Source organism: Bos taurus, chromosome X (genome assembly GCF_002263795.3).
Source record: "Bos taurus isolate L1 Dominette 01449 registration number 42190680 breed Hereford chromosome X, ARS-UCD2.0, whole genome shotgun sequence".
NCBI lineage: Eukaryota > Metazoa > Chordata > Mammalia > Artiodactyla > Bovidae > Bos > Bos taurus.
The window spans coordinates 72,054,877-72,081,293 of NC_037357.1; the positions used below are offsets into that span (position 1 = coordinate 72,054,877).

Consider the following 26,417-nt stretch of genomic DNA (forward strand, 5'->3'; position numbering starts at 1 on the left):
TTTCCTATACATCTTGTTGGAGAAGGCAATGGCACCCCACTCCAGTACTCTTGCCTGGAAAATCCCATGGAGAGAGAAGCCTGGTAGGTTGCAGTCCATGGGGTCGCTAGGAGTCGGACACGACTGAGCGACTTCACTTTCACTTTTCACTTTCCTGCACTGGAGAAGGAAATGGCAACCCACTCCAGTGTTCTTGCCTGGAGAATCCCAGGGACAGGGGAGCCTAGTGGGCTGCTGTCTATGGGGTTGCACAGAGTTGGACATGACTGAAGTGACTTAGCAGCAGCATACATCTTGTAATTTTTTTTGGGGGGGGTACTGTTAATATAGCATATAATTCGTCAGTTTTACACACAAGCACTCTCATTAACTGAAAACTAAAGCATATATTAAGACAGAAAGATCAGTCATTTTTAGCCAATACATTATGCCGCCAATAGACTACTGAATTTTCTTTTTAATATAGCATTTGTAAATTCTTTATTTGTCCCAAGCAAGATATTGAATACATACAATGTTTTAAAGCTTCATGCTTGTGAGATACATATATAGTATTTATATATATTCATATTCATATATATGAATAATATAACTCTTTAAAAATATACTAATAGCCAAAGGTACTGTGGTGAAAAAAACATCTCATAAATACTGGTCATTTGAAAATGCCATCTTTGGTGTACTTCTTGAGTCCAATAACGTAATACAGAGAAGATGGATTAAGGACAGTCATTTAAGTGACAAATTCTCAGACTATGCCTGTTGGATCATGCTGTGATGGAAAAACTTGAAATGGCCAATGAAAACTGAGATGGAAACTAATAAAAATTCAGAAGCAAGTAAAAATAGTGAAGTTATCTGAGGGCCTTATTTATATTCATTCAGGATAGGTCCTCCTGTCGTCCCAGGTAATATTGGTCATGGATCCTTTTCTTCATTATAGGAAGAAAATATTGCTTTATTCCCATAGGCATATTGCTAGCAGAATATGTGATATAGTGAGTAGATATTCAGATACTTGATGAACATATAAAATTGTTGAATAAATTCCAGCACTATGCAAAATCTCACATGAGGAGGCACTTGAGTGTCATGTTAGAAACATCTTTGGTAAGAGCAAGATGGAAAAAAGCTTTAGCGAGTAATAATGAAAATATATTCACTTACTTATTAACACTAAAATCTCCACATATTAAGACATTGGTCATATAGGTCATAAAAATGGTAAATGCCATGGATAAAATCCTCTGTCAGCTTTTTGCTTTTTGACATTTAGAGTGTTTGTTTTTTTTTTTTAACCAGAGGATAATAGAAAACTTCACATTCAGAGTTGGTCATTTTCATTCTTTTCAACTGTTTGGGGGAAAAAATGAAGAAATCTGTATAAATGGTCACAGTATTGGCTGTCCAGCTGGGTGTATTATTCTTCAGATCCACAAATCAACTTGATAGTTGATAAATTACTAATGTCCAGTGTTTTCCAGAATCATTTTTTTCAGTGTTCCTTAAAACTGTATTAAGAGTTTGTATCTAAATCAATTAGGAAACAAAATATATGCTTGCAAAGTCTAGGATTTTAATGTCTTCTGAATCTGTTGTCTTTGAAATTAGGCATTTTTGTTAGGCATTGAAAATTCATTGACGGTACTATTCACTAGAAAAAGAAATGAAGTAAAGGTAGCAAAGGAACTGACTGAATACAGAATTGTTTGCACTGGTCTTTTCTGTACCTCTGGATTTTAAAACATGAGCCTGTTCTTTTATATTTTAATCAAATATTCAGTCATCTCTAATGTATTTGTCATAGCAAATTTGAGTTATAAGTAGTCAGTCAGATTTGAAAATCATTTTAAGTGGTCCACAATATTTGAAAGTTGTTATAGCTAATCAATAACATTTGAAGATCATTTAAAAAGGTCAGTTCATAGATGATATTGTATTTACTATGATGGTTTAAGCTGTAAATTATAAAATAGTTGGTAACTGCATAAATTTGGAAACTTGCTTTTAGAAGGTGTTTAATTAAAGCAAAGTTTCTATTGTGTGTGTGTGTGTGTTTAAATCATACCATTTGGCACATGAAAGTGCAGTGGGTGGTATGGCTGAAAGAATATAGGTGGTGGTCCAGATGTTACATAATAAGTAGGGTATCCTCCTTCAGCAACAAAGTATGGAGCAGGCTGATAAAAGCAAGTTACGTTGTCTGTATTAGGTAGGATATTCTGTTCTCCAAGTACTTTTAAAGCCATAAGGGCAATCATATTGAGGGTCTGCCTTCTTTCAAGCCCCATGAGGCAAACCGTGCTCTGATTCACGACTCCATGCAAGGTCATGAGGTAGTCATACTTGCTCTTTTCTTCACCTATGAAATGGTTGCGGAGGTATGATTCAATCTTCTTTTGCTGTTCTGCTACATCAGGAAAATCAATGAAGAATCTAGAACACATATAACGTTCCAGGGTCTTGATTTCTGCTTCACAAGCTGGTTTAAAGTCACGAACCAGCAAGTTGCTGTATTTCAGAAGGCCACCACCTCTAATTTCTTCAGGTTTTCTGGTAGATATAAGCTTGTACTGTAAATGTGTCATTGCTTCTTGGAAATCTCCATACATGCTTTCAGCTACCACAACAGGATAGCATTCATTGGTTAGGTTACCATTTTTGTCAGTATAGAAATCTAACATGGGATCCAAGACAATTTGAAAGGAATCTACACTAAATTCAAATTGTCGTCTGAGTGAATTAACAAATTTTAGCTCGACATTCTTCCCAGTGTTATTTGACAGAGAGATGAGACTCCAACGATCATGCTTATTGCAAACTTTAACCATCTTCTGCACATAAGCCTCTTTCATGGTATTCAGGGTGATCTTATCCTTTTTTACACCTTTTGGTAAAAAGTCGAATAGACAACCTAGAACTACATCCTTAACAACCTGAAATTCTTGATCACTTGGTAGTTCAACACCAAAAATGACATCCAGATCCTTATAGCTGATTCCACTGTGGCTTGCAAGTATGTAACTTGCTGTGGAACCATTCAATCGAGTATCTTTAACAATAATTCCTTGCTCTATCAGTTGATCTTTCACAACATGAATAATATCTTTTGGTTTTACTGCCAATGTGGGGAAATTTCCCCTTCCATGAACTGGAATTACTTCATCTAACACTTTATCCAGTGTTATAACTTGATCCCAAGTGAGATTGCTGAATCTGATTTCAGACATTATGAGGTCAGTAGATCAACTAGAAAGTAAACAAAATATTGAGAAGAAATTTAGCATCTTGAAATCAGCGTTTAGCTAAAGCATATGAAAACTCAAGCATAGACTTACCTTAAACATAAATAAAACTAATACTAGACAGTAAATTATCAGTGCATCTAACTGTGTTCAAATATATAAGTGAAATAAAGGCCACTATGATTGTGTCAAAATTGTTAGATTGATTGGTTCATGTAAACAAACATTCTCACAGATGTGTTAGAGTTGTAATTATTTTTGATGTGAAATTGTGGGCTTTCTCAATCTTTCTTTATAAACACTATAATGAGTATCTTTGGTGGTATAAATGTTGTTCACAAGACAACCATGGTATATAATAGAGGTTAACTGTCATGAATTTAAAGTGAGATCAGATAGCATGTCTGTGTATGTTAGACACAACTGATTGAACAGCATACTATTTAAAAGCAATATATAGCATCTTTAATCCAAAAGCATCATTCTATTATTGTTTCATATATATATTGTTACTCTCATTTTTAAGAAAATTACTGAAGTCCATTATTACAGTATGAACTCCTTGAATTGCTTGAGGGTAAGGAGAGTACCTAATGCAAAACCTCTTCTATGTTCCTGGTAGTTGTTAAAGAAATGCTGGTTGAAGAAAATAAAGAATGTCATTAAAAAAGAAATTCTACTACTACATTTGTCTCCAAAATGAGAACAATTACATACAAAAGCATAAGATTCCTAATTTTGATTTCTGCAGATTTGTAATATGACATGCTTAGAAAATTTTATACTTGGGGGAGTATTAGGAAGTTAAAATTATAGACATTATAAATATAACTAAATTTAATTACATTATGATCTAATTAGGTACATTTATAGTTATTACATGGATCTTCAAATACTTTCTTAAAGCTATTTAAACAATAAACCTAGTAAATGAAGTTCATTATAGACATAGATTTGGGTTTAGGCATTCTTTCCCGAATTCCAGAAATAAAAATTACACAGAGCTTAAGACAGATTTATGTAGACAGTATTCGTACTTGGCTTAACTAGGGAGGTGTTAGAACAGAGTTTAAATATTTAGCCTTTTATGTTGTGTATTTCCCCAGTAGAACTATAGCAAATAGAATCATCTTATTTCAAATCTACTGAATCATTGACTACACTAAAGCCTTTGACTGTATGGATCACAATAAACTGTGGATAATTCTTAAAGAGATGGGAATACCAGACCACCTTACCTGTCTCCTGAGAAACCTGTATGCAGGTCAAGAAGCACCAGTTAGAACTGTATATGTAAAATGGACTGGTTCAAAATTGGGAAAGGAATAAGTCGAAGTTATATATTGTCACCCTGCTTATTTAACTATATCCAGAGTACATCATGCAAAATGCTGGGCTGTTTGAATCACAAGCTGGAGTCAAGACTGCCAGGAGAAATATCAACAACCTCAGATATGCAGATGACACCACTTTAATGGCAGAAACTGAAGAGGAACTGAAGAGCCTCTTGATGAGGGTGAAAGAGGAAAGTGAAAAAGCAGGCTTAAAAGTCAACATTCAAAAAACTAAGATCATGGCATCTGGTCCCATTACTTCATGGCAAATAGAGGGAGGAAAAATCGAAACAGGGGCAGACTTTATTTTCTTGGGCTCCAAAATCATTGTGGATGGTGACTGCAGCCATGAAATTAAAAGATGCTTACTCCTTGGAAGAAAAGCTATGGCAAACCTAGACAGCATATTAAAAAGCAGAGACATTACTTTGCCAGCAAAGGTCCACATAGTCAAAGCTATGTTTTTTACAGTAGTCATGGACGGATGTGAGAGTTGGACCATAAAGAAGGCTGAGCACCAAAGAATTGATGCTTTCAAATTGTGCTGGAGAAGACTCTTGAGTGTCCCTGTGGACTGCAAGGAGATCAAACCAGTTAATCCTAAAGGATATCAACCCTGAATATTCATTGGAAGTACTGATGCTGAAGCTGAAGCTACAATACTTGGGCTACTTGATATGAAGAAATGACTCACTGGGAAAGACCCTGATGCTGGGAAAGATTGAGGGCAGGATTAGAAGGAGGTGACAGAGGATGAGATGATTGGATGGCATCACCAACTCAATGGACATGAGTTTGAGAAAACTTCAAGATAGTGAAGGACAGGGAACCCTGGTGTGCTGTACGTTCCCCAAATCCTTTTTTAAATGCAAATTTATTTTGCAAATGGAAAATTTTCTTTATGGAATGGCAAATTTCCTGTTAAATATTAGGTAAAAGTTAAAAACTCAATGTCCGAGGGAACTGCCTGGTGACCCACTGGTTATGATTATGTACTCTCACTGCTTAAGGCCTGGGTTCAATCCTTGGTCAGGGACCTAAGATCCCACAAGCCATGTAATGTGTCAAAAAGGAAAAATAAATCAATGGCCTAACCCCACACTTACAATCTTCATTTAATCCCTACTTCTAATCACTAACAATCTGAAAATAAAGATCATTTACATTGCTATACTGACATTACTGAAGTTATCAAATTTGTGTCCATACAAAAGTTTCCAGGACCTTTATATGTAAATAAAACCAACCAAAAATAAGCAATCTGTTACAGCCTGGACAGGAAACCAGTGCTCTTTTACTGTAAAACCTCCAGTTTAGTAACACTAAGGTGTCTTGTTTGTGTGAATGCCCTGAGCCTGAGATGTACAACCAAGCACAGAGTGATAGCTGTGTCTGGCTCTGTGGTTCCATGGATGTGCCTCATATTGCTTAAGGCAGCCCCGAAGGGGGATTTTGACATGGAGTTTATACAATCCTGCCAATGAAAAGAGGTGTCCTTTGTCCCCATGAGGGGAGCAGCAAAAAATGGATGAGCGTATCGTCTGAACTTTTCCTTTCCTGGTCAACTTTTCCTGGGCTCTTTGACCATTTCATAACTGCTTAGGGAATTGAAGCTACTAACCTTGAGGGAATTGAAGCTGCTAACCTTGTATGCCAGATTGTAGATTTTTGGAGAATTTTTCAATTCATGCTGTTGTGTTCTTCTAGCTAGATCCCCATCTCAAGTTTTGCTAGTACTATAGTACCTAACCTTATTAGAGATCAAAAGTTATATCTCAGCTGTTTTCTTATAAACTGCAAGCAGGAACACATTAGGGAGCTAGGTGGAGCTCTAGCTCTAGGAACATCTCCTTGGCAAGAAATCACTCTCCTGGCAGCCTGCATGAGATCCTAGAAACCCAGAGATGAGTCCTTGTCATGCTCATGCCTCTGGACTATATGGATAGAGGCAATGCTAGCAAACATGAGATTTCTGAGAAAACAAATCATGGAATCCAAGATTTGGGTACATGGAAAGCACACCAAAAGGCTACTCTGTAACACCCCAGGTGGCATCAGGGGAAATCAAATAAAGATCTTGATGATAAAGGACTGGACATCAATTTGGGATACTCCCAGGTCCAACCCTGGTGCATCTCCACCCATCCTTGCTTGTGAGATGAGGAAGGCGGACAACTAAGACAGTTTGGGATGCCACCAGGTCCACCCCTGGGTGCATCTTCACCCCCCCCCCCAATTTGTGGAAAGAGTAAGGATAGACATAAACATACATTTTGGGATGCTGCAGGGTCTACCCCTGGCACATCTCCACCCCTGCTCAGTGGTAGAATGAGGAGGGCCAGATGAAACAAACAATGCACCTGTCAGTAAGGTAGATGAAGTCCAACCAGATGGTCAGAAAGAGGAAGCTTTTGATGGAGAGTCTACCTCTTCCCCATCTAGAGCAGGGAAGGATGCCTCTGGTAGAGAAACAAAAGTGCTGAATGCTGCTTTTTCTCTCTTATAGATGGGAGCTTCATATAGTTCCAGTACTACCCCTTTAGACTGCATCTTCAAAAACTGGGATAAGTTTGATCCCCAGAGCCTAAAAAGTCCCTTATATTCAGGCATTTTTTGATTTAAGAGAAGATCTCCCCAGAGAGACAATCCCTGCTGGAACAACATCTTATCAGTCAGTCTGCCCCTGTCATCAGAGCCAATTTGGTTTAAATTTTAGCTACGAAGGAGAGATGACATTTTTGACACTGGATGGCCATGATATTCTTTAGAATCCAGTGAAAATTGATTAAAATAAAATCTTTTTAAAACTGCAAAACTGGTTCCTTTTACATGTACAATTAGGAAAAAACTAGCTTGTTAAAATACTTTTTTTTTTTTTTTTTTGGAACTATGATCCTGTCTGAGAAGCAAAAACATGCCTAGAAAAATCGTGAAGTTAACTTTCCATGTCCTTGAGAGATTCAGCCCACCCTGTCTGAAACTCCAGCTGTGAGCAAATTAGCAGAACTTCAAGCCAAGGGGAAAAAAAGGACAAAGAGACATTTTAAATCTCAAGCAAAAAACTGAGATCTCTGTTGGTCCAGATTTATATATGTCTCAGTGGTCTTCGTCTTTGGATAATATTGCTGAGGTTAATTTGTCATAGTTGCTGAAGGAAAGTAAGATGTATGTTTTTAATAAACAGACATAAGGGATGGAATTACATTTTATTAAAGGAAAAGGAAGTTAAGTCTGACTTATAGGTGATTGTTCTCTGAGTGGGAAAATAAAATGATGAATTCAGAAAGTGTAAAAAGGGTTTGTAGCAAGTATACAAAAAGTATGTGACAAGTGGAAGAGAGTTTTGTGCATGGCATAAGTACTTTAAGACATTAAACTGCCTTTGAAATATTTTATTATTACTTGGGCTAAGTATAACTATTGTTTCACATTGAATATAAGCCAGTGCCAAACTAGAAGTTGGTTTTCTTTCCCTATTAAAAGAACAAAATTTTCTTAGAATATGGCTTTTGATATGTTATATTGCCAAGAGGTTTAATTAAGTTATTAAAAAGACACTCTCAGTTTAAAGCTTATCTCAGTAACCAATCTGTAAATAAAGATCAGATGCTCCAAGATCTACAACCAGGAGATTAACAACAGGCTATAGTCATTTAACAAACTAAATCAGATAACCTGGAGATATCACTGGGCTATACCTAATGGAAGTTCTTGACTTAAGTTCTTACTTATAATGTTGCCTGTTTCGAAAGTGTTGTCCCTTACATTATCAAGTGTGTGACAACAATTGTAATAGAGTGACTCTATATATGAGAAGAAGCAACAAGACAAGACTATTTTCCTAGACCAAGAGGCTAGTAAGACAGATGTGGTCCAGAAACTTTTGCTATTCAAAGGGCCTAGTCCAGTAACAGCACACTGAGTGGCCTATCAGTGAAATCTTCAACAGACCTGGGAATGAACCTTCCTACAAGATGGCAATAAAATGTCCCCAAACCATGGTCAAACTCATAGCCACGATGGGGTCCTGTGATTGAAAACTGGCACTTGCTATCTGACTCTGCTGCTGCTGCTAAGTCGCTTCAGTCGTGTCCGACTCTGTGCGACCTCATAGACTGCAGCCCATCAGGCTCCACCGTCCCTGGGATTTTCCAGGCAAGAACACTAGAGCAGGCTGCCATTTCCTTCTCCAATGCATGAAAGTGAAAAGTGAAAATGAAGTCGCTCAGTCGTGTTCGACTCTCAGAGACTCCATGGACTGCAGCCTACCAGGCTCCTCCGTCCATGGGATTTTCCAGGCAAGAGTACTGGAGTGGGGTGCCATTGCCTTCTCTGCTATCTGCCTCTACAAAGATTAAAACATGGCAACATCCCCTGAGAGGAATTCAGGTAGAAATCAGAAATTAGGCACTCACTCTGTACTCTGGGAAAAACAGGACTTTAGACAGTCAGATATTTTCAGGAAAACAATTTTTCTTGAGCCCAAGTTCTTACATCTTCTCATACCTCAAAAAAATACTAAAATTGTTACAAGATTTGTCTGTTAAAGTTCAGATGTCACCGTTTCAACTACTTCTAACTGGATTTGTTCCATTCTTATAAACAGGGCAACCCAAGTGTTGACTCTATCTAGACCAGGATCAAAATTACTACCAAATGTAACCTGATTCTTATTCTTGTTTGGACCACTGATTACAATAACTCTTTTACTGATTTTTGGTGTCTACCTTTTTACTTTCTAAAGAATACAACAACTTCCTAGACAAAATAATGGTGATACAGAGATTCTGGTCATTCTTCAAAATGGACTCCCCTGATGTTCCACTCTGGTCACATATGTAATCTTCATTTACAAGCTCTCCTTGGTGAAAAACTATCTTGACTATAATAATTGTAATCATCTTATTCTTGCTGTTTGCTCCTTACATTTGTGTCTGTATAATGGGATTTGTTTCTAACCGTTTGAAAGCTTTTAAATTACAAATGATTGTTCATCCCCCTGCAGTTTCTACTACCTCCTCTAGTTATTACTTGGGGCTCTTAGATCAGAGACCCTATATCAAAGGGTAAGGAGAAAATGTTGCTTCAACAATTTAAGGTCAGCACCACTCACCAGCAGGAAGCAGTTATAGACAGATTTCTTTGCCCCTTTCTCTTCAGCAGCAATATTCTCCTAAAAGAAAAAGCAGGGAGAGAGCAGGTTGACAGGAAGTCTCAGAGTGTCTAGGACCCCCAAGAAGGAGGAGGCAGCAAATATTTTTTTAAATTCATACATGCTTTTGCCTTATTCACATAGGACATGTTTTGCTTACGCTCTGTGTTACTATGACAACAATCTATCTTGCCTAAAAACTAGCTTTCTTTAGGCCAAGAGCTAATGGTTACAAACAATATTTCTCACATAGGGACATGCTGCTCAGATCAAGCTCTCCCTGGCTAGTCTTGAACCAATGTTATTTCAAAATGTATGTTATGAAAAAAGGTCTGGGTAAAACTTTCACAGCCTTAAGCTCTGGGTTAACCCATTCCTTCTGGCTAATCTCATGCTGCTGTCATCTCAGAATGTATGTTACAGGAAAGGGTCTGGGGAAAATTTTCACAACCTTGAGGCATTCCTTTTATCTATTCTTAACAGCTAACATAAAAGTATATAATGGTCTGCTTAAACTACTGAGGCAGGTACTTTTTCTACCCCCTTCTGATATCTATGTCAAAAGCCTTTTCTATCACTTTCACTTTAATAAAAGCCCTGCTACACAAAGGCTCTTGAGTGATTGAGACTGCATCTTTTGTCCCAGAATTAAATCTTCTTTGGAGACCACAAATCTGGCACCAACCACCATTCACCATATGCTAAACTATCATCTTGGGGGCTCATCCAGGATATGAACCCGGGACCTCTCATGACTGAAGTGAAAACCATGCCCCTAGCCCAACTAGCCAGTTTTGTCTGTGACACAAAAGCTCTGAGTGATTGAGGCCATGTCTTTGGTCCCAGAGTTAAATCTTCTTCAGAGACCATCAATCTGGCAGCACCATTCACTAAACACTGTAAGCTATCAGTATCTAAACAGGCCTTTTTTTTTTTTTTTTTAATTTGGAGATTTGGATTGACATATATACACCACTGATAAATAGATAACTAATAAGAACATACTGTATAGTACAGGAGACTCTAATGCACTATGGTGACCTGAATGGGAAGGAAGTCCAAAAGGGAGGGGATATTTGTATATACATAGCTGATTCATTTTGCTGAACAGTAGAAATTAATACAACATTATAAGAGAACTATACTCCAATAGAAATTAATTTTTTTTTAAATTCCCAGCAGAGAACATTTTTTTTGCTTGATTATTGTGCTAACCCATAGCATGTGATACCAGTTAGAGATAATAAAATATCTGAGTCAGTTCTAATAAGGTGGATGAAACTGGAGCCTATTATATAGAGTGAAGTAAGTCAGAAAGAGAAACAAAAATACTATATATTAACACATGCATATGGAATTTAGAAAGATGGTAACAATGATCCTACATGAAAGGGAAGCAAAAGAGACACAGATATAAAGAACAGACTTTTGGACTCTGTGGGAGGAGGTGAGGGTGGGATGATTTGAGAAAAAAGCATTGAGACATGTATATTACCATATGTAAAACAGATGACCAGCACAAGTTTGATGCATGAAGCAGGACACCCAGTGCTCTGGGACAACCCAGAGGGACAGGGTGGGGAATGAGATGGGATGGGGGTTCACGATGGGAGGACACATATATACCCGTGGCCGATTCATGTCTGTGCATGGCAAAAATCACCACAATATTGTAATTATCCTCCAATTAAAAAAATAAAATAATTTAAGAAATAAAAGCAGTGAAAGGCAAAGTGAGTGAGTTGCTTTAAATGGGATAAAAGTGATCTCTGTGACAGTAGAGAGCTTCAGTGATTTAGTTGCCTGATTACAGTAAGTCTGTTTCTAATATGCATAATATTGATAGGACTGAAATTGAAGATTAATGCACTTTTAACTCACTTTGCCTTGAAAGACATGAGTATTTTGCAGTTATCACTACATATGAACAATTTATCTATGTATCTCAACTACCTTGAGTCCACAGTAATCATGCATATTTCTTTTTCTAAATTCCTACAATATCCACCTATATCATCTTAAGGCAATGCTTAGAATGGTCACCAAATCAGAACAAATATTCCTTTATAGAGATAGGGATGATTCCATAGAATATTTCAGATTACAGGCATACTTCAAAGATACTTTGAGTTTGGTTACAGACAACCACAATAAAGCAAATATTGGGAATTAACTGGCAGTCCCATGGTTAGGACTCTGGGTTCTCAACATCAAGGGCCCAGGTTCAATCCCTGGTCAGGGAAATAAGATCCCACAAGCCTTGTAGTGTGGGGCATGTTGGAGCCACTCTTCCTTCATTCTGAACTCTTTGAGGTAGAAAAAATATAGACAGCCATGTACGGTGAGATTGATAAAGACCCTAGGTTAAATGAGAAGCTATGTCTGTCTTACTAAATAAAGCAAATATTGCAATAAAGCAAGTCATATATGTTTTGGTTTTCAGTACATATGATATTTGTATTTACACTGGTCTGTAGTTTATTAATGGAGTAGGAAATGGCAACCCACTCCAGTATTCTTGCCTGGAGTATCTCATAGACTAAGGAGCCTGACAGGCTACAGTCCATAGGGTCGCAAAGAGTCAGACAAGACTGTAGCGATTTAGCATGCATGCATGTAGTTTATTAAAGTGTGCAATGGCATTGTCTAAAAAAATGTGCATAATTAAAAATACTTTACTGCTAAAAAAAACTAACCATCACCTGAGCCTTCAGTGAATCATAATCTTTTGCTGGTGGAGGATTTTTCCCCAATGTTGATGGCTGCTGATTGAGAAGGGTGGTGACTGCTGAAGATTGGGGTGCCTATTGATGCTTTTGAACTGTGGTGTTGAAGATCCCTTGGACTGCAAGGAGATCCAACCAGTCCATTCTGAAGGAGATCAGCCCTGGGATTTCTTTGGAAGGAATGATGCTAAAGCTGAAACTCCAGTACTTTGGCCACCTCATGCGAAGGGTTGACTCATTGGAAAAGACTCTGATGCTGGGAGGGATTGGGGGCAGGAGGAGAAGGGGACAATGGAGGATGAGATGGCTGGATGGAATCACTGACTCGATGGATGTGAGTCTGAGTGAACTCTGGGAGTTGGGTGATGGACAGGGAAGCCTGGCGTGCTGCGATTCATGGGGTTGCAAAGAGTCGGACACGACTGAGCGACTGATCTGATCTGATCTGATGGCAATTTCCTAAGACAATGAAGTTTTGGCACATCAACTGACTCTTCCTTTCATGAATGATTTCTCTGTAGCATGCAATTCTGATTGATAGCATTTTACTCACTACAGAACTTCTTTCAAAATTGCAGTCAATCCTCTGAAACCCTTTATCAACTTAGTTTATGTAGTATTCTAAAATCCTTTGCTGTCATTGCAACAATCGTCACAGTATCTTCCTCAGGGATAGCTTTCATCTCAGGAAATCACCTTCTTTGATCATCCATGGAATTATCTCTTCATCCACTAAAGTTTTATCATGAGAGTGCAGCAATTCAGTCACATCTCTAGGATCCACTTCTAATTCAAAGTCTATTGCTATTTCTACCATATCTGAAGTTACTTCCTTCATTGAAATCATGAATCCTTCAAAGTCATCCATGAGGGTTGGTTATTTCAAACGCCTATTAAATGTTAATATCGTGACTTCTTCCCATGAATCACTAATGTCCTTAATAGCATCTAGAATGGTGAATCCTTTCCAGAAGGTTTTATATTTACTTTGCCAAGATCCATCAGAAGAACCACTATGACGGCTACAGTCTTAAAAAAGACATTTCTTAAATAACAAAACATGAAATAAAAATAAGTCTATGGGCTACAGGATGGATATTGTGTTCAGTTCAGTTGCTCAGTCGTGTCTGACTCTTTGTGACCCCATGAATTGCAGCACGCCAGGCCTCCCTGTCCATCACCAGCTCCCGGAGTTCACTCAGACTCATGTCCATCAAGTCGGTGATGTCATCCAGCCATCTCATCTCTGTCGTCCTCTTCTCCTCCTGCCCCCAATCCCTCCCAGCATCAGGGTCTTTTCCAATGAGTCAACTCTTCGCATCAGGTGGCCAAAGTACTGGAGTTTCAGCTTCAGCATCAGTCCCAGGACTGATCTCCTTTAGGATGGACTGGTTGGATCTCCTTGCAGTCCAAGGGACTCTCAAGAGTCTTCTCCAACACCACAGTTCAAAAGCATCAATTCTTCGGTGCTCAGCTTTCTTCACAGTTCAACTCTCACATCCATACATGACCACTGGAAAAACCATAGCCTTGACAGGCATGAAAACAGTATTAATCTTGTATATCTCCATCAGAGCTCTTTGGTGACCATGAACATTGCAAATGAGTAGTAATATTTTGAAAGGAAACTTTTTTTCTGAATGGTAAGTTTCAACAATGGGCTTAAGATACTCAGCAAACCATTCTGTAAACAGGTGTACTGTCATCCAGGCTTTGTTGTTCCATTTATAGATGCAAGCAGAATAGATTTAGCATAATTCTTAAGGGTCCTAGGATTTTCAGAATGGTAAATCAGCATTGGCTTCAGGTTAAAGACACCATATCTACTAGCCCCTAAACAAGAGAGTCAATTTTGCCCTTTGAACCTTTGAAGTCAAGCACTGATTCTCTCCAGCTATGAAAGACCTTGATGGCATTTTTTTCCAATACAAAAACTGCTTCATCTACATTGAAAATCGGTTGTTTAATACATCCAGACTAAACATTTCTCCATATCAGCAACAAGACTGTTTTGCTTTATTATAATCTATTTCTTCTCTGGAGCTGCATTTTAAATTTCAAGAACTTTACCTTTGCATTCATGAATTGGTTGGTGTAAGAAGTCTAACTTTCAATTAATCTGGACTTTCTACCTGCCTTCCTCACTATGCTTACTCATTTCTAGCTTTTGATTTAAAGTGAGAGATGTGTGACTTTTTCAAGTGAACACTTAGAGAAGTCACTGTAGGGTTATTAATTGGCCTAATTTCAACATTGTTATGTCTCAGGAATAGGAAGGTCTGAGGAGGGGAGAGATTTGGGGGAAAGTCTGTTCAGTGGAGCACTCAGAACACTCATAACATTTATCAATTAAGTTCTTAGCCTTATAAGGTCACTGTTCTTGGTGCTCTAAGACAATTATAACAGTAACATCAAAGATCACCAATCACAATATACCATATATAATAAAAATGAAAAGTCTGAAATATTGCAAGAATTGACAAAATGTGACAGGTACAGAAAGTGAGAAACTGCTGTTGGAAAAATGATGCCAATATACTCATTTAAAGCATGGTTACATAGGCAGGACACTAGAAGACATAAAGCAAGATCCTCTATGACCCACCTCCTAGGGTAATGGAAATAAAAACAAAAGTAAACAAGTGGGGCCTTATTAGACTTAAAAGCTTTTGTACAGCAAAGGAAACTATAAGCAAGGTGAAAAGACAACCCTCAGAATGGGAGAAAATAATAGCAAATGAAACAACAGACAAAGGATTAATTTCAAAAATATACAAGTAGCTCATACAACTCAATACCAGAAAAATAAACAACCCAATCAAAAAGTGGGAAAAAAGACCTAAACAGAGATTTCTCCAAAGAAGACATACAGATGGCTAACAAACACATGAAAAAATGCTCAACATGGCTCATTATTAGAGAAATGCAAATCAAAACTACAATGAGATATCACCTCACACTGGTCAGAATGCCCACCTTCAAAAAGTCTACAGACAATAAATGCTGGAGATGGTGTGTAGAAAAGGAATCCTCTTGCACCACTGGTGGGAATGTAAATTGACACAGCCACTATGGAAGACAGTATGGAGATTTCTTAAAAAAAACTAGGAATAAAACCACCATATGACCCCACAATATATGGATCCTAGGCATATACCCTGAGGAAACCAACATTCAAAAAGACACATGTACCCCATTGTTCATTGAAACACTACTTACAATAGCTAGAATGTGGAAGCAACCTAGATGTCCATTGACAGATGAATGGATAAAGAAGTTCTGGTACATATACACAATGGAACGTCACTCAACAATAAAAAGGAACACATTTGAGTCATTTCTAATGAGGTTGATGAACGTAGAGCCTATTATACAGAGCGAAGAAAGTCAGAAAGAGAAAGATAAACATTGTATCAGTTCAGTTCAGTCACTCAGTCGTGTCCGACTCTTTGCGACCCCATGAATCGCAGCACGCCAGGCCTCCCTGTCCATCACCCCAGGCCTCCCTGTCCATCACTGACTCCCGGAGTTCACTCAGACTCACATCCATCGAGTCAGTGATGCCATCCAGCCATCTCATCCTCTGTCGTCCCCTTTTCCTCCTGCCCCCAATCCCTCCCAGCATCAGAGTCTTTTCCAATGAGTCAACTCTTCACATGAGGTGGCCAAAATACTGGAGTTTCAGCTTTAGCATCATTCCTTCCAAAGAAAACATTGTATACTGAAGCATATATACTAATGAATCTAGAAAGATGGTACTGAGTAACTTATTTGCAGGGCAGCAATGGAAACACAGACATAGAGAACAGATTTATGGACATAGGGAGAGGGGAGGAGAGGGTGAAATGTATATAGAGAGTAACATGGAAACTTACATCACCATATGTAAAATAGATAGCCGATGGGAAATTGTTGTACCTCTCAGGGAACTCAAACAGAAGCTCTGTATCAATGTTAGAGCGGTGGGATGGGGAGGGAGATGAGAGGGAGATTCAAGAGAGAGGGGACATTTGTATATTTATGGCTGATTCATGTTGGCTTGACAGAAATCAACAAAATTCTGTAAAGCAATTATCCTTCAATTAAAAAATAAATTTTAAAAAAGAATGGTTGCCACAAACCTTCAATTTGTAATAAAACAAATATGGTATTTCTAAAGTGCAATAAAGCAATGAACGATAAAATGAGATAGGCCTGTACATGACAGATGAAACTAGTTGCAGGATGTAAGAAAATAAAGATATATGTACTTAAGGTTGACCTCACGCAGTCTAATGCATTTTTAAATACAAATTCTTAGCTGCAACACCTTGAGGTAGACTCTTTCTCTTTGGCTGTCATACTAAATTTATGCCTGTGATAACTGAAGTTTTTAAAATGTGAAGGCTGAAGCTTTTTTTTTTTCATTTTTTTCATTTAAATTTATTTATTTTAATTGGAGGCTAATTACTTTACAGTATTGAAGGATGCTTGGGGATGGCTGAAGTTTTAAAAGTGTGTATAAAGTAAAACTGAAGTTAGACAATTCCAAAGAACTTGTTTTTCCTAGACATACAGATAGCTAACAAACACATGAAAAGATGCTCAACATCACTCATTATCAAAGAAATGCAAATCAATACCACTATGAGGTACCATTTCATGCCAGTCAGAATGGCTGCGATCCAAAAGTCTACAAGCAATAAATGCTGGACAGGGTGTGGAGAAAAGGGAACCCTCTTACACTGTTGGTGGGAATGCAAACTAGTACAGCCACTATGGAGAACAGTGTGGAGATTCCTTCAAAAACTGGAAATAGAACTGCCTTATGACCCAGCAATCCCACTGCTGGGCATGCACACTGAGGAAACCAGAATTGAAAGAGACACGTGTACCCCAATGTTCATCGCAGCACTGTTTATAATAGCCAGGACATGGAAGCAACCTAGATGTCCATCAGCAGATGAATGGATAAGAAAGCTGTGGTACATATACACAATGGAGTATTACTCAGCCATTAAAAAGAATACATTTGAATCAGTTCTAATGAGGTGGATGAAACTGGAGCCTTTTATACAGAGTGAAGTAAGCCAGAAAGAAAAACACCAATACAGTATACTAACGCATATATATGGAATTTAGAAAGATGGTAACAATAACCCTGTATATGAGACAGCAAAAGAGACACTGATGTATAGAACAGTCTTTTGGACTCTGTGGGAGAGGGAGAGGGTGGGATAATTTGGGAGAATGGCATTGAAACATGTATAATATCATATATGAAACGAGTCGCCAGTCCAGGTTCAATGCACGATACTGGATGCTTGGGGCTGGTGCACTGGGATGACCCAGAGGGATAGTATGGGGAGGGAGGAGGGAGGAGGGTTCAGGATGGGGAACACATGTATACCTGTGGTGGATTCATTTTGATATATGGCAAAACCAATACAATATTGTAAAGTTAAAAAATAAAATTAAATTAAAAAAATGAGATTCATTAGTTACTTGTTCCACTAAAATTGGAGTATGTTTTACATATAAGGATAGAAATAAACCTGTGTTTTGAGTCAAATTGTAGACAAATGACATTTTTCTATAAAAACTAGTACTAACATTAAGCTTTGTGGGAAATCTATGAAATTTTTATAAACACCATAATCACAATGTGTTTATCAGTTGCTCTAATAGACAGTTATTTTAAAATCTGAAGAATGAATCACATTATTTCTAATACTAAAACAGTTACAGTTTAGGTCAACTCACAAAACTATTGCATTTGCAAAGATTCACTTTCATTTTCCAAATTTATAACTTCTTACAAATGTACCTCAGATGATTACAAAGCTTTAGAAAAAATTTTTATTTTTTAATTTTCATATTTTTTAAAATGACATTTTACGTCAATTTTAAAATGTATTTAATAAAAATTTTCAACTACTAGAAGTGATAAAATGCTAAGAGATGTTGCTGTGCTTATTTTAATTAGGCTTGACCCATGGAAGGAAAGAAAAGAGAACATCCATTTCTCTTGTACCAGAAAATAGTGGAAGTGTGCAAGCTTTCATTCAGACCTAGAACAAGGCACATAGTTTCTATTTCAGTGTTATTCATATCCTGATCTGTCATTCTCTCCATTTTATGACCATCTCTCTTCAAATACTATGCTTAACTCCATTTGACATTCTAAAATTCAGTGTTCTTACTGACTGAAAATTTACATGAATTCTCAGTTTTTGCCACTGATGAAAGGGAAATAACTTGTTCATGAAATTCTTATATATGGGTGGCACCGTGCTAAAAGACGGTCTTTTGAGTGGAAAAGCTCAGGTGGAAAGTACATTGGGACAATAAAGATAAACATGGCAGTCACCTAGAGAAAAGAACACAAAGGTCCCAAAGAGAAGCAGCTGTGAATTTAAAGGCATGATTTATAGAAGCTGAAAATGAATTGCCTTTTCCCAGGTTAAACCTCTGCCCCTGATCCCTGAGAAATCTTATCACTTTCTTCCCATTCTGTCCCAACCCACATACATACACTGTTGTATTAATTTTTATTTTTTTGTGTGTTGTTATGGATATTGTTTATTGCTTTTCAGTTTTAAAAGCATGCATTATTCTAAAGAAATTGTCTCCCAATTCCTTTCAGTTTTAGTGCCAATCCTTTACAGTGGGAAGTACGAGAGCTGGAGGTACTGCCTCCTCCTTCTTTCCTATATTTCCTTACTTGGTTGACAGAGGTTGATAGCTGTGCAAATTCAATGGGCCACCAAATCAGGCCTATTTGACTTCTGACATACCTAATGAAAAGACCTGCTGACTCTCCAAACTGCCATTAACCTCAGTGAAGGGAGCTGGCCAGAGAGAACTCTAGTTTCCTTTGGAGGGAGTGACTAGGTGGGGATATTACTGAGATGACTCTAAAGTGCAATGGGTTTCTGGGCAAGCTGTAGGCTAAAGCTACCTGCTGCTGCTACTGCTGCTAAGTCACCCCAGTCCTGTCCGACTCTGTGCAACCCCATAGATGGCAGCCCACCAGCCTTCCTGTCACTGGGATTCTCCAGGCAAGAACACTGTAGTGGGTTGCCATTTCCTTCTCCAATGCATGAAAGTGAAAAGTGAAAGTGAAGTCACTCAGTTGTGTCCGACTCTAGCAACCCCATGGACTGCAGCCCACCAGGCTCCTCCATCCATGGGATTTTCCAGGCAAGAGTACTGGAGTGCGTTGCCATTGCTTTCTCTGTAATGCTGCTAAGTCGCTTCAGTCATGTCCGACTCTGTGCGACCCCATAGATGGCAGCCCACCAGGCTCCCCCTTCCCTGGGATTCTCCAGGCAAGAACACTGGGGTGGGTTGCCATTTCCTTCTCCAATGCATGAAAGTGAAAAGTGAAAGTGAAGTCACTCAGTTGTGTCCGACTCCTGCGACCCCATGGACTGCAGCATACCAGGCTCCTCCGTCCATGGGATTTTCTAGGCAAAAGTACTGGAGTGGGGTGCCATTGCCTTCGGCCATCCTTTCTACACTGGACCCTGTTCAGCTCCTCATGATAATAAATAATAAATTTATTATCATAATAAATCCAGTAACCAGGTAAGCGTTCCCTTCATCATTCCAGATCTCTTATCCCTTTGTGGATAACACTGCTAACACTGAAGGGATCAAGGATTCTCCAGAGGATGAAGGGGACCTCAGCATTATAGTCAATGACATATATACCTTCCACATGACTCAGGAGCACTATCTGAAGAAGCAGGATAGTAGGAACTCATCAGAATGCTCAAGGAAAAAGCCACAGCTTAGAAGAAAAAAAATCTCTTTGTTTGCATCTCTCCCCACCTCTCCCCTCATTGAACCCTCTGGCAGGCTGCAAGAACTCACTTCAAACAACTGCTACTCTCTTCAGTTTCTTCCAGGAAAGGAGCAACTGAAGCAGGCAGGGATGTGGCACTAGAGTGAGGCTCTGGAGGGGGCCTGCTGGTAATCACACAGGAGAATGGGAAGGGTGTCAAATAGAGAGAGATAAAAATGAAGAAAATAAAACAAAAATAAATAAATAAGGGGAGAAGGAAAGAAAAAGAAAAGAAATTAAGGAAGGAAGGAAGGAAGAACAAAGAGAGCAAGCACTTGCAGCAACTGCCAGGGCTGCTAAACCGCTGCTGTTCAAAGGCAAATGGGTGCTGAAATTACTGCCCCCAGTACACTCCTCTAGTCCCATTCACTCACTCCACAGATTCCCCTTCCTGCCAGGCTTAACTTGCTCTGTAGAGTAAAACCATTTCCATGGTAATCTGTAGTCACACAAAAGGTCGTCTGTAATATTGAGTCATGAGTACCTCCTATACCAGGCTCGTGATTGCTCCACTACGTTCCTTTTTTCTTTAGTGCTGAACTTTCTCCAGTGGAGTAATACTCCTTTTCTTCCTTTCCCTAAAGAGAAGGGGGATTTCTTCTCATTCCCATAAATAGTGTATTGCTTTTGTCATTCCTACCTTTCACTCATCCAACTCCTCCTATCACACACAAATGGGTAACTCACCCACTTCAATCTTTGTCAACACAAACACAAACTTAAATTCAGAAGGCAATATTTCCGAAAAAAAGTGGGTTTTTAAACTCTCTTTATTATGAGTTAGCTCCCTTTCTTTAACACCATCTGTTCTTTGTTTTGCTAGAAATATTTTAGGTCCTTATGTTTTTCTCTATATCTTTAGCCACTTCTCATAAGTGAAAACAGGTGGATGGCATTCCTTAAAGACACAATTTCAAAATTCTATCTTTGACAGTTTAAAGTATAACTACTTTAATGAATGGTTAAAGTAGAATTACTTTAATGGGTATCTGAGGAGGCCTTACAAGTAGCTGTGAAAGGAAGAGAAGTGAAAGGCAATGGAGAAAAGGAAAAGATTTACCCATTTGAATGCAGAATTCCAAAGAATAGCAAGGAGAGATAAGAAAGCATTCCTCAGTGTTCAATGCAAAGAAATAGAGGAAAGCAATAGAATGGGAAAGACTAGAGATTTCTTCAAGAAAATTAGAGATACCAAGGGAACATTTCATGCAAAGATGGGCTCAATAAAGGACAGAAATGGTACGGACCTAACAAAAGCAGAAGATATTAAGAAGAGGTGGCAAGACTACACAGAAGAACTATACAAAAAAGATCCTCATGACCCAGATAACCACGATGGTGGGATGAGTCACCTAGAGCCAGACATCCTGGAATATGAAGTCAAGTCGGCCTTAGGAAGCATCACTATGAACAAAGCTAGTGGAGGTGATGGAATCCCAGTTGAGCTATTTCAAATCCTAAAAGAAGATGCTATGAAAGTTTTGCACTCAATATGCCAGCAAATTTGGAAAACTCAGCAGTGGCCACAGGACTGGGAAAGGTCAGTTTTCATTCCAATCCCAAAGAAAGGCAATCCCAAGGAATGCTTAAACTGCTGCATAATTGCACTCATCTCACATGCTAGTAATGTCCAAAATTCCCCAAGCCAGGCTTCAACAATATATGAACTGTGAACTTCCAGATGTTCAAACTGGATTTAGAAAAAGGCAGCAGAACCAGAGATCAAAATGCCAGCATCCACTGGATCATATAAAAAGCTAGAGAATTCAAGAAATGCATCTATTTCTGCTTCATTAACTATGCTAAAGCATTTGACTGTGTGGATCACAACAAACTGTGGAAAATTCTTGAATAGACGGGAATATCAGACCACCTGACCTGCCTCCTGAGAAATCTGTATGCAGGTCAAGAAGCAACAGTTGGAACTGGACATGAAACAACAGACTGGTTCCAAATAGGAAAAGGAGTACATCAGAGCTGTATATGTTACCCTGCTATTTAACTTATATACACAGTACATCATGAGAAATGCTGGACTGGATGAAGCACAAGCTGGAATCAAGATTGCTGGGAGAAATATCAATAATCTTAGATATGCAGATGACATCACCCTTATGGTAGAAAGCGAAGAACTAAAGAGCCTCTTGATGAAAGTGAAAGAGGAGAGTGAAAAAGTTGGCTTAAAACTCAACGTTCAGAAAACTAAGATCATGGCATCTGGTCCCATCACTTCATGGCAAATAGATGGGGAACCAATGGAAACAGTGACAGACTTTATTTTGGGGGGCTCCAAAATCACTGCAGATGGTGATTGCAGCCATGAAATTTAAAGACTATTGCTCCTTGAAAGAAAAGTTATGACCAACCTAGATAGCATATTAAAAAGCAGAGACATTACTTTGCCAACAAAGGTCCATCTAGTCAAAGCTATGGTTTTTCCAGTAGTAATGTATGGATGTGAGAGTTGGACTATAAAGAAAGCTGAGTGCCGAAGAATTGATACTTTTGTATTGTGGTATTGGAGAAGACTCTTGATTGTCCCTTGGACTGCAAGGAGATCCAACCAGTCTATCCTAAAGGAAATCAGTCCTGAATATTCATTGGAAGGACTGATGCTGAAGCTGAAACTCCAATACTTTGGCCATCTGATGCAAAGAACTGACTCATTTGCAAAGACCCTGATGCTGGGAAAGATTGAAGGCAGAAGACTGGGGCGACAGACAATGAGATGGTTGCATAGCATCACCAACTCCATGGACATGAGTTTGAGTAAGCTCTGAGAGTTGGTGATGGACAGGGAAGCCTGATGTGCTGCAATCCATGGCTCCACAAAGAGTCAGACATGACTGAGCAACTGAACTGAACACTACTGAAATATACTAAGCTCTGATTAGTAATATTACATTCATTAATCTGACTATTGTTTCTAACCTTTGTTTGTAATAAAGGTTATTAACAATTATTTAACAAATTATTTAATTGTTCTACTGGCACACAAATAAGACTTCACTTTCAAGGTACTGAAAGACTGTGCAAAAGAGATAATGAATGAGTGCTTTATAGGAAGAAAAATGAGTGTTCCCTAGTGGCTCAGGCAGTAAAGAGTGCAATGTGGGAGACCCGGGTTCTATCCCTGCCTTGGGAAGATCTCCTGGAGAAGGGACTTGCAACCTACTCCAGTATTCTTGCCTGGGAAATCCTATGGACAAAGGAGCTTGGCAGGCCCCAATCCATGGAGTTGCGAAGAGTCAGATATGGTTGAGCGATTAACTCACACACACGTAAACATACTTGATTATTGATCACCTTAGTTTTAACTTTCATTCACTGATATGTAGTACTTAAACATACTTGATATCTAAAGAAAAAATTAAGTACAGAACTTTAATACTTCATTTTAGAAATCTATGAAGTTAAATTTTGAAAAACATTCACTATCAGGTTATTGAGATGTCAATGTGTTGGTCAGTTAATCTGGGGGTTTTGTATTTCCTTTACCTTAGATTTGCAAATAAACATAATTATTGATACTGCATGAACATGTGTTATTTCTGCCATTTATTACTGTTGACTTAGCACAGAAACTGAAACCTTAAAATAATCACTGATGCTTTTTTCAGCACATTAACTGTGCTCAATTTTACCAGAGCCATATTGACACAATTATTAATAAAAGAGCTAATTTTCTAAGACATTCAGTATACATACTTTCGTTGAATAAAATCAGTTTTTGAATAAAACATAATTTCAATGTTTACACACAGCTGAAACTAAAAGTAATAACATTCCCTTTCTATGAGATTTCCTACCAGGTCTTTTGTTAGCACACTTTGTTGAATTTAACACCACCTTCCCTGAAGACTAACTTTCTTCTCCAGAGTTCCCCATAAACTGATCTCCTCACATTCTTTGTACTTCACTTGCAACAATCACACGGATACTGTTGCCAGGAGACCAGGAATATTACTGTTACATCATTACCACTATTATAGTTAAGAGTATTTTCAAATGAGCATTTTATATGAGACAATTATGATTTCCAAGTCTCAAATAAAACAATGCTACATTGGACATATTAAGGATTAAAAACATTTCTCAAGTTATTTTGACTTCAATAAAAAATAGTAAAAAAAAATAACATATACAGATGAATTTGTTGTTGTTGTTCAGTTGCAAAGTTGTGTGTGACTCTTTGCAACCCCATGAACTGCAGCACACCAGGCTTCCTTGTACTTCATTATCTCCATTAGTTTGCTCAAACTCGTATCTATTGAGTCAGTGATGCCATCCAACCATCTCATTCTCTGTTACCCCCTTCTCCTCTTGTCCTCAATCTTTGCCAGTATCAGGGTCTTTTCCAATGAGTTGGCTCTTTGCATCAGGTTGCCAAAGTATTGGAGCTTGTTTTAGTGTCAGTCCTTCCAATGCACATTCAGGGTTGGTTTCCTTTTAGACTGATTGGTGTGATCTCCTTGCCCTCCAAGAGACTCTCAAGAGTCACTATAGCTCCACAATTTGAAAGCATCTATTCTTTGGTGCTCAGCCTTCTTTGGGAGAATGGCATTTGGGAGAATGGCATTGGGAGAATGGCATTTGGGAGAATGGCATTGGGAGAATGGCATTTGGGAGAATGGCATTGAAATATGTATAATATCATATATGAAATGAGTCACCAGTCCAGGTTCCATGCACGATACTGGATGCTTGGGGCTGGTGCACTGGGATGACCCAGAGGGATGGTATGGGGAGGGAGGAGGGAAAAGGGTTCAGGATGGGGAACACATGTATACCTGTGGTAGATTCATTTTGATATATGGCAAAACCAATACAATATTGTAAAGTTAAACAATAAAATTAAATTAAAAAAATACCAGAAAGAGAAAATAAAAAGTAATCGCATTTAAAATCACTTTAAAGTATATCTAGGAGTAAACTTAACCATGAAGATGAAATATCTATATGCTGAAAATTATGAGCCATTGATCAAGGAAATTGAAGATAATTCAAAGAAATGGAAATGTATCCCATGCTCTTGAATTGGAAGAATTCGTAATGTCAAAATGGCCATATTATCATAAGCAATCTACAGATTTAGCCCAACTTCTATAAAATATTCATGACATTTTCCCACAGAACTAGAACAAAGAATCCAAAAATTTGTATGGAATCACAAACGACTCAGAATTGTGAAATTAATCAAAAGGGAAAAATAATAAAGCTGGAGGCACAACCCTTCTGGACTTCAGACTATACTACAAAGCTGCAGTAATAAAAGCAGCATAATGCTGGCATAAAAACATACATGTAGATCAATGAAACAGAATAGAAAGCCCAGAAATAAACCTACATAACTATGGCTAATTAATCTACAGCAAAGAAGGCAAGAACATACAGTGGAGAAAAGAGTCTCCTCAAAAAGCTATGTTAGAAAGCCAGACAGCTACATGCAATTCAATGAAATTAGAACATTTCCTCACACCATATACAAAAATAAAATGGTTTAAAGACCTAAATATGATACATGAAATAGGCAAAACATTCTCCAGTATAAATTGTAGCAATATAATTAGATTAGATCAATATTCTAAGGCAAAATAAATAGAAGGAAAAATAAACATGTGGGACCTAATCAAACTTAAAAGCTTTTGCACAGCCAAGGAAGCTATCAATGAAACAAAAAGACGACCCTTAGAATGGGAGAAAATACTTGAAAATGATGCAACTGACAAGAAGTTAATATCCAAAATATACGAGCTCATATAACTCAATATAGAAAAAAAACCCAATCAAAAAATGGGCAGAAAACTTTAACAGACATTTCTCCAATGAATACATACAGATGGCCAAAAAACACATAAAAAGATGCTTAACACTGGTAATTCTTAGAGAAATGCAAATCAAAACCATAATGAGGTATCACCTCACACTGTTCACAATCAGTTCAGTTCAGGCACTCAGTCATGTCCAACTCTTTGTGATCTCATGGACTGCAGCACAGCAGGCCTCCCTGTCCATCACTGACTCCTGGAGTTTACTCAAATTCATGTCCATTGAGTTGGTGACACCATCCAACCATCTCATCCTCTGTCATCCCCTTCTCCTCCTGCCTTCAATCTTTCTCAGCCTCAGGGT

The 26,417-nt window shown here is 38.2% G+C and overlaps 1 protein-coding gene across 3 annotated transcripts in view; it reads right to left on the bottom strand.

The window, feature by feature from the left end:
- Positions 1 to 465: 465 nt before the first annotated feature.
- TENT5D (terminal nucleotidyltransferase 5D) overlaps positions 466 to 26,417 on the bottom strand; it is a 286,385-nt gene continuing 260,433 nt past the window's right edge. For 2 of the 3 annotated variants that reach the window (XM_059883245.1, XM_059883244.1), the window contains exons 3-4: positions 9,693 to 9,752; positions 466 to 3,249 (exon numbers count right to left, since the gene is read on the bottom strand). In XM_059883245.1, coding sequence (XP_059739228.1) covers positions 2,058 to 3,230 — 1,173 coding nt within the window. In that variant the 5' untranslated portion in view covers positions 3,231 to 3,249; positions 9,693 to 9,752 and the 3' untranslated portion in view covers positions 466 to 2,057. 3 annotated transcript variants of the gene reach the window in all.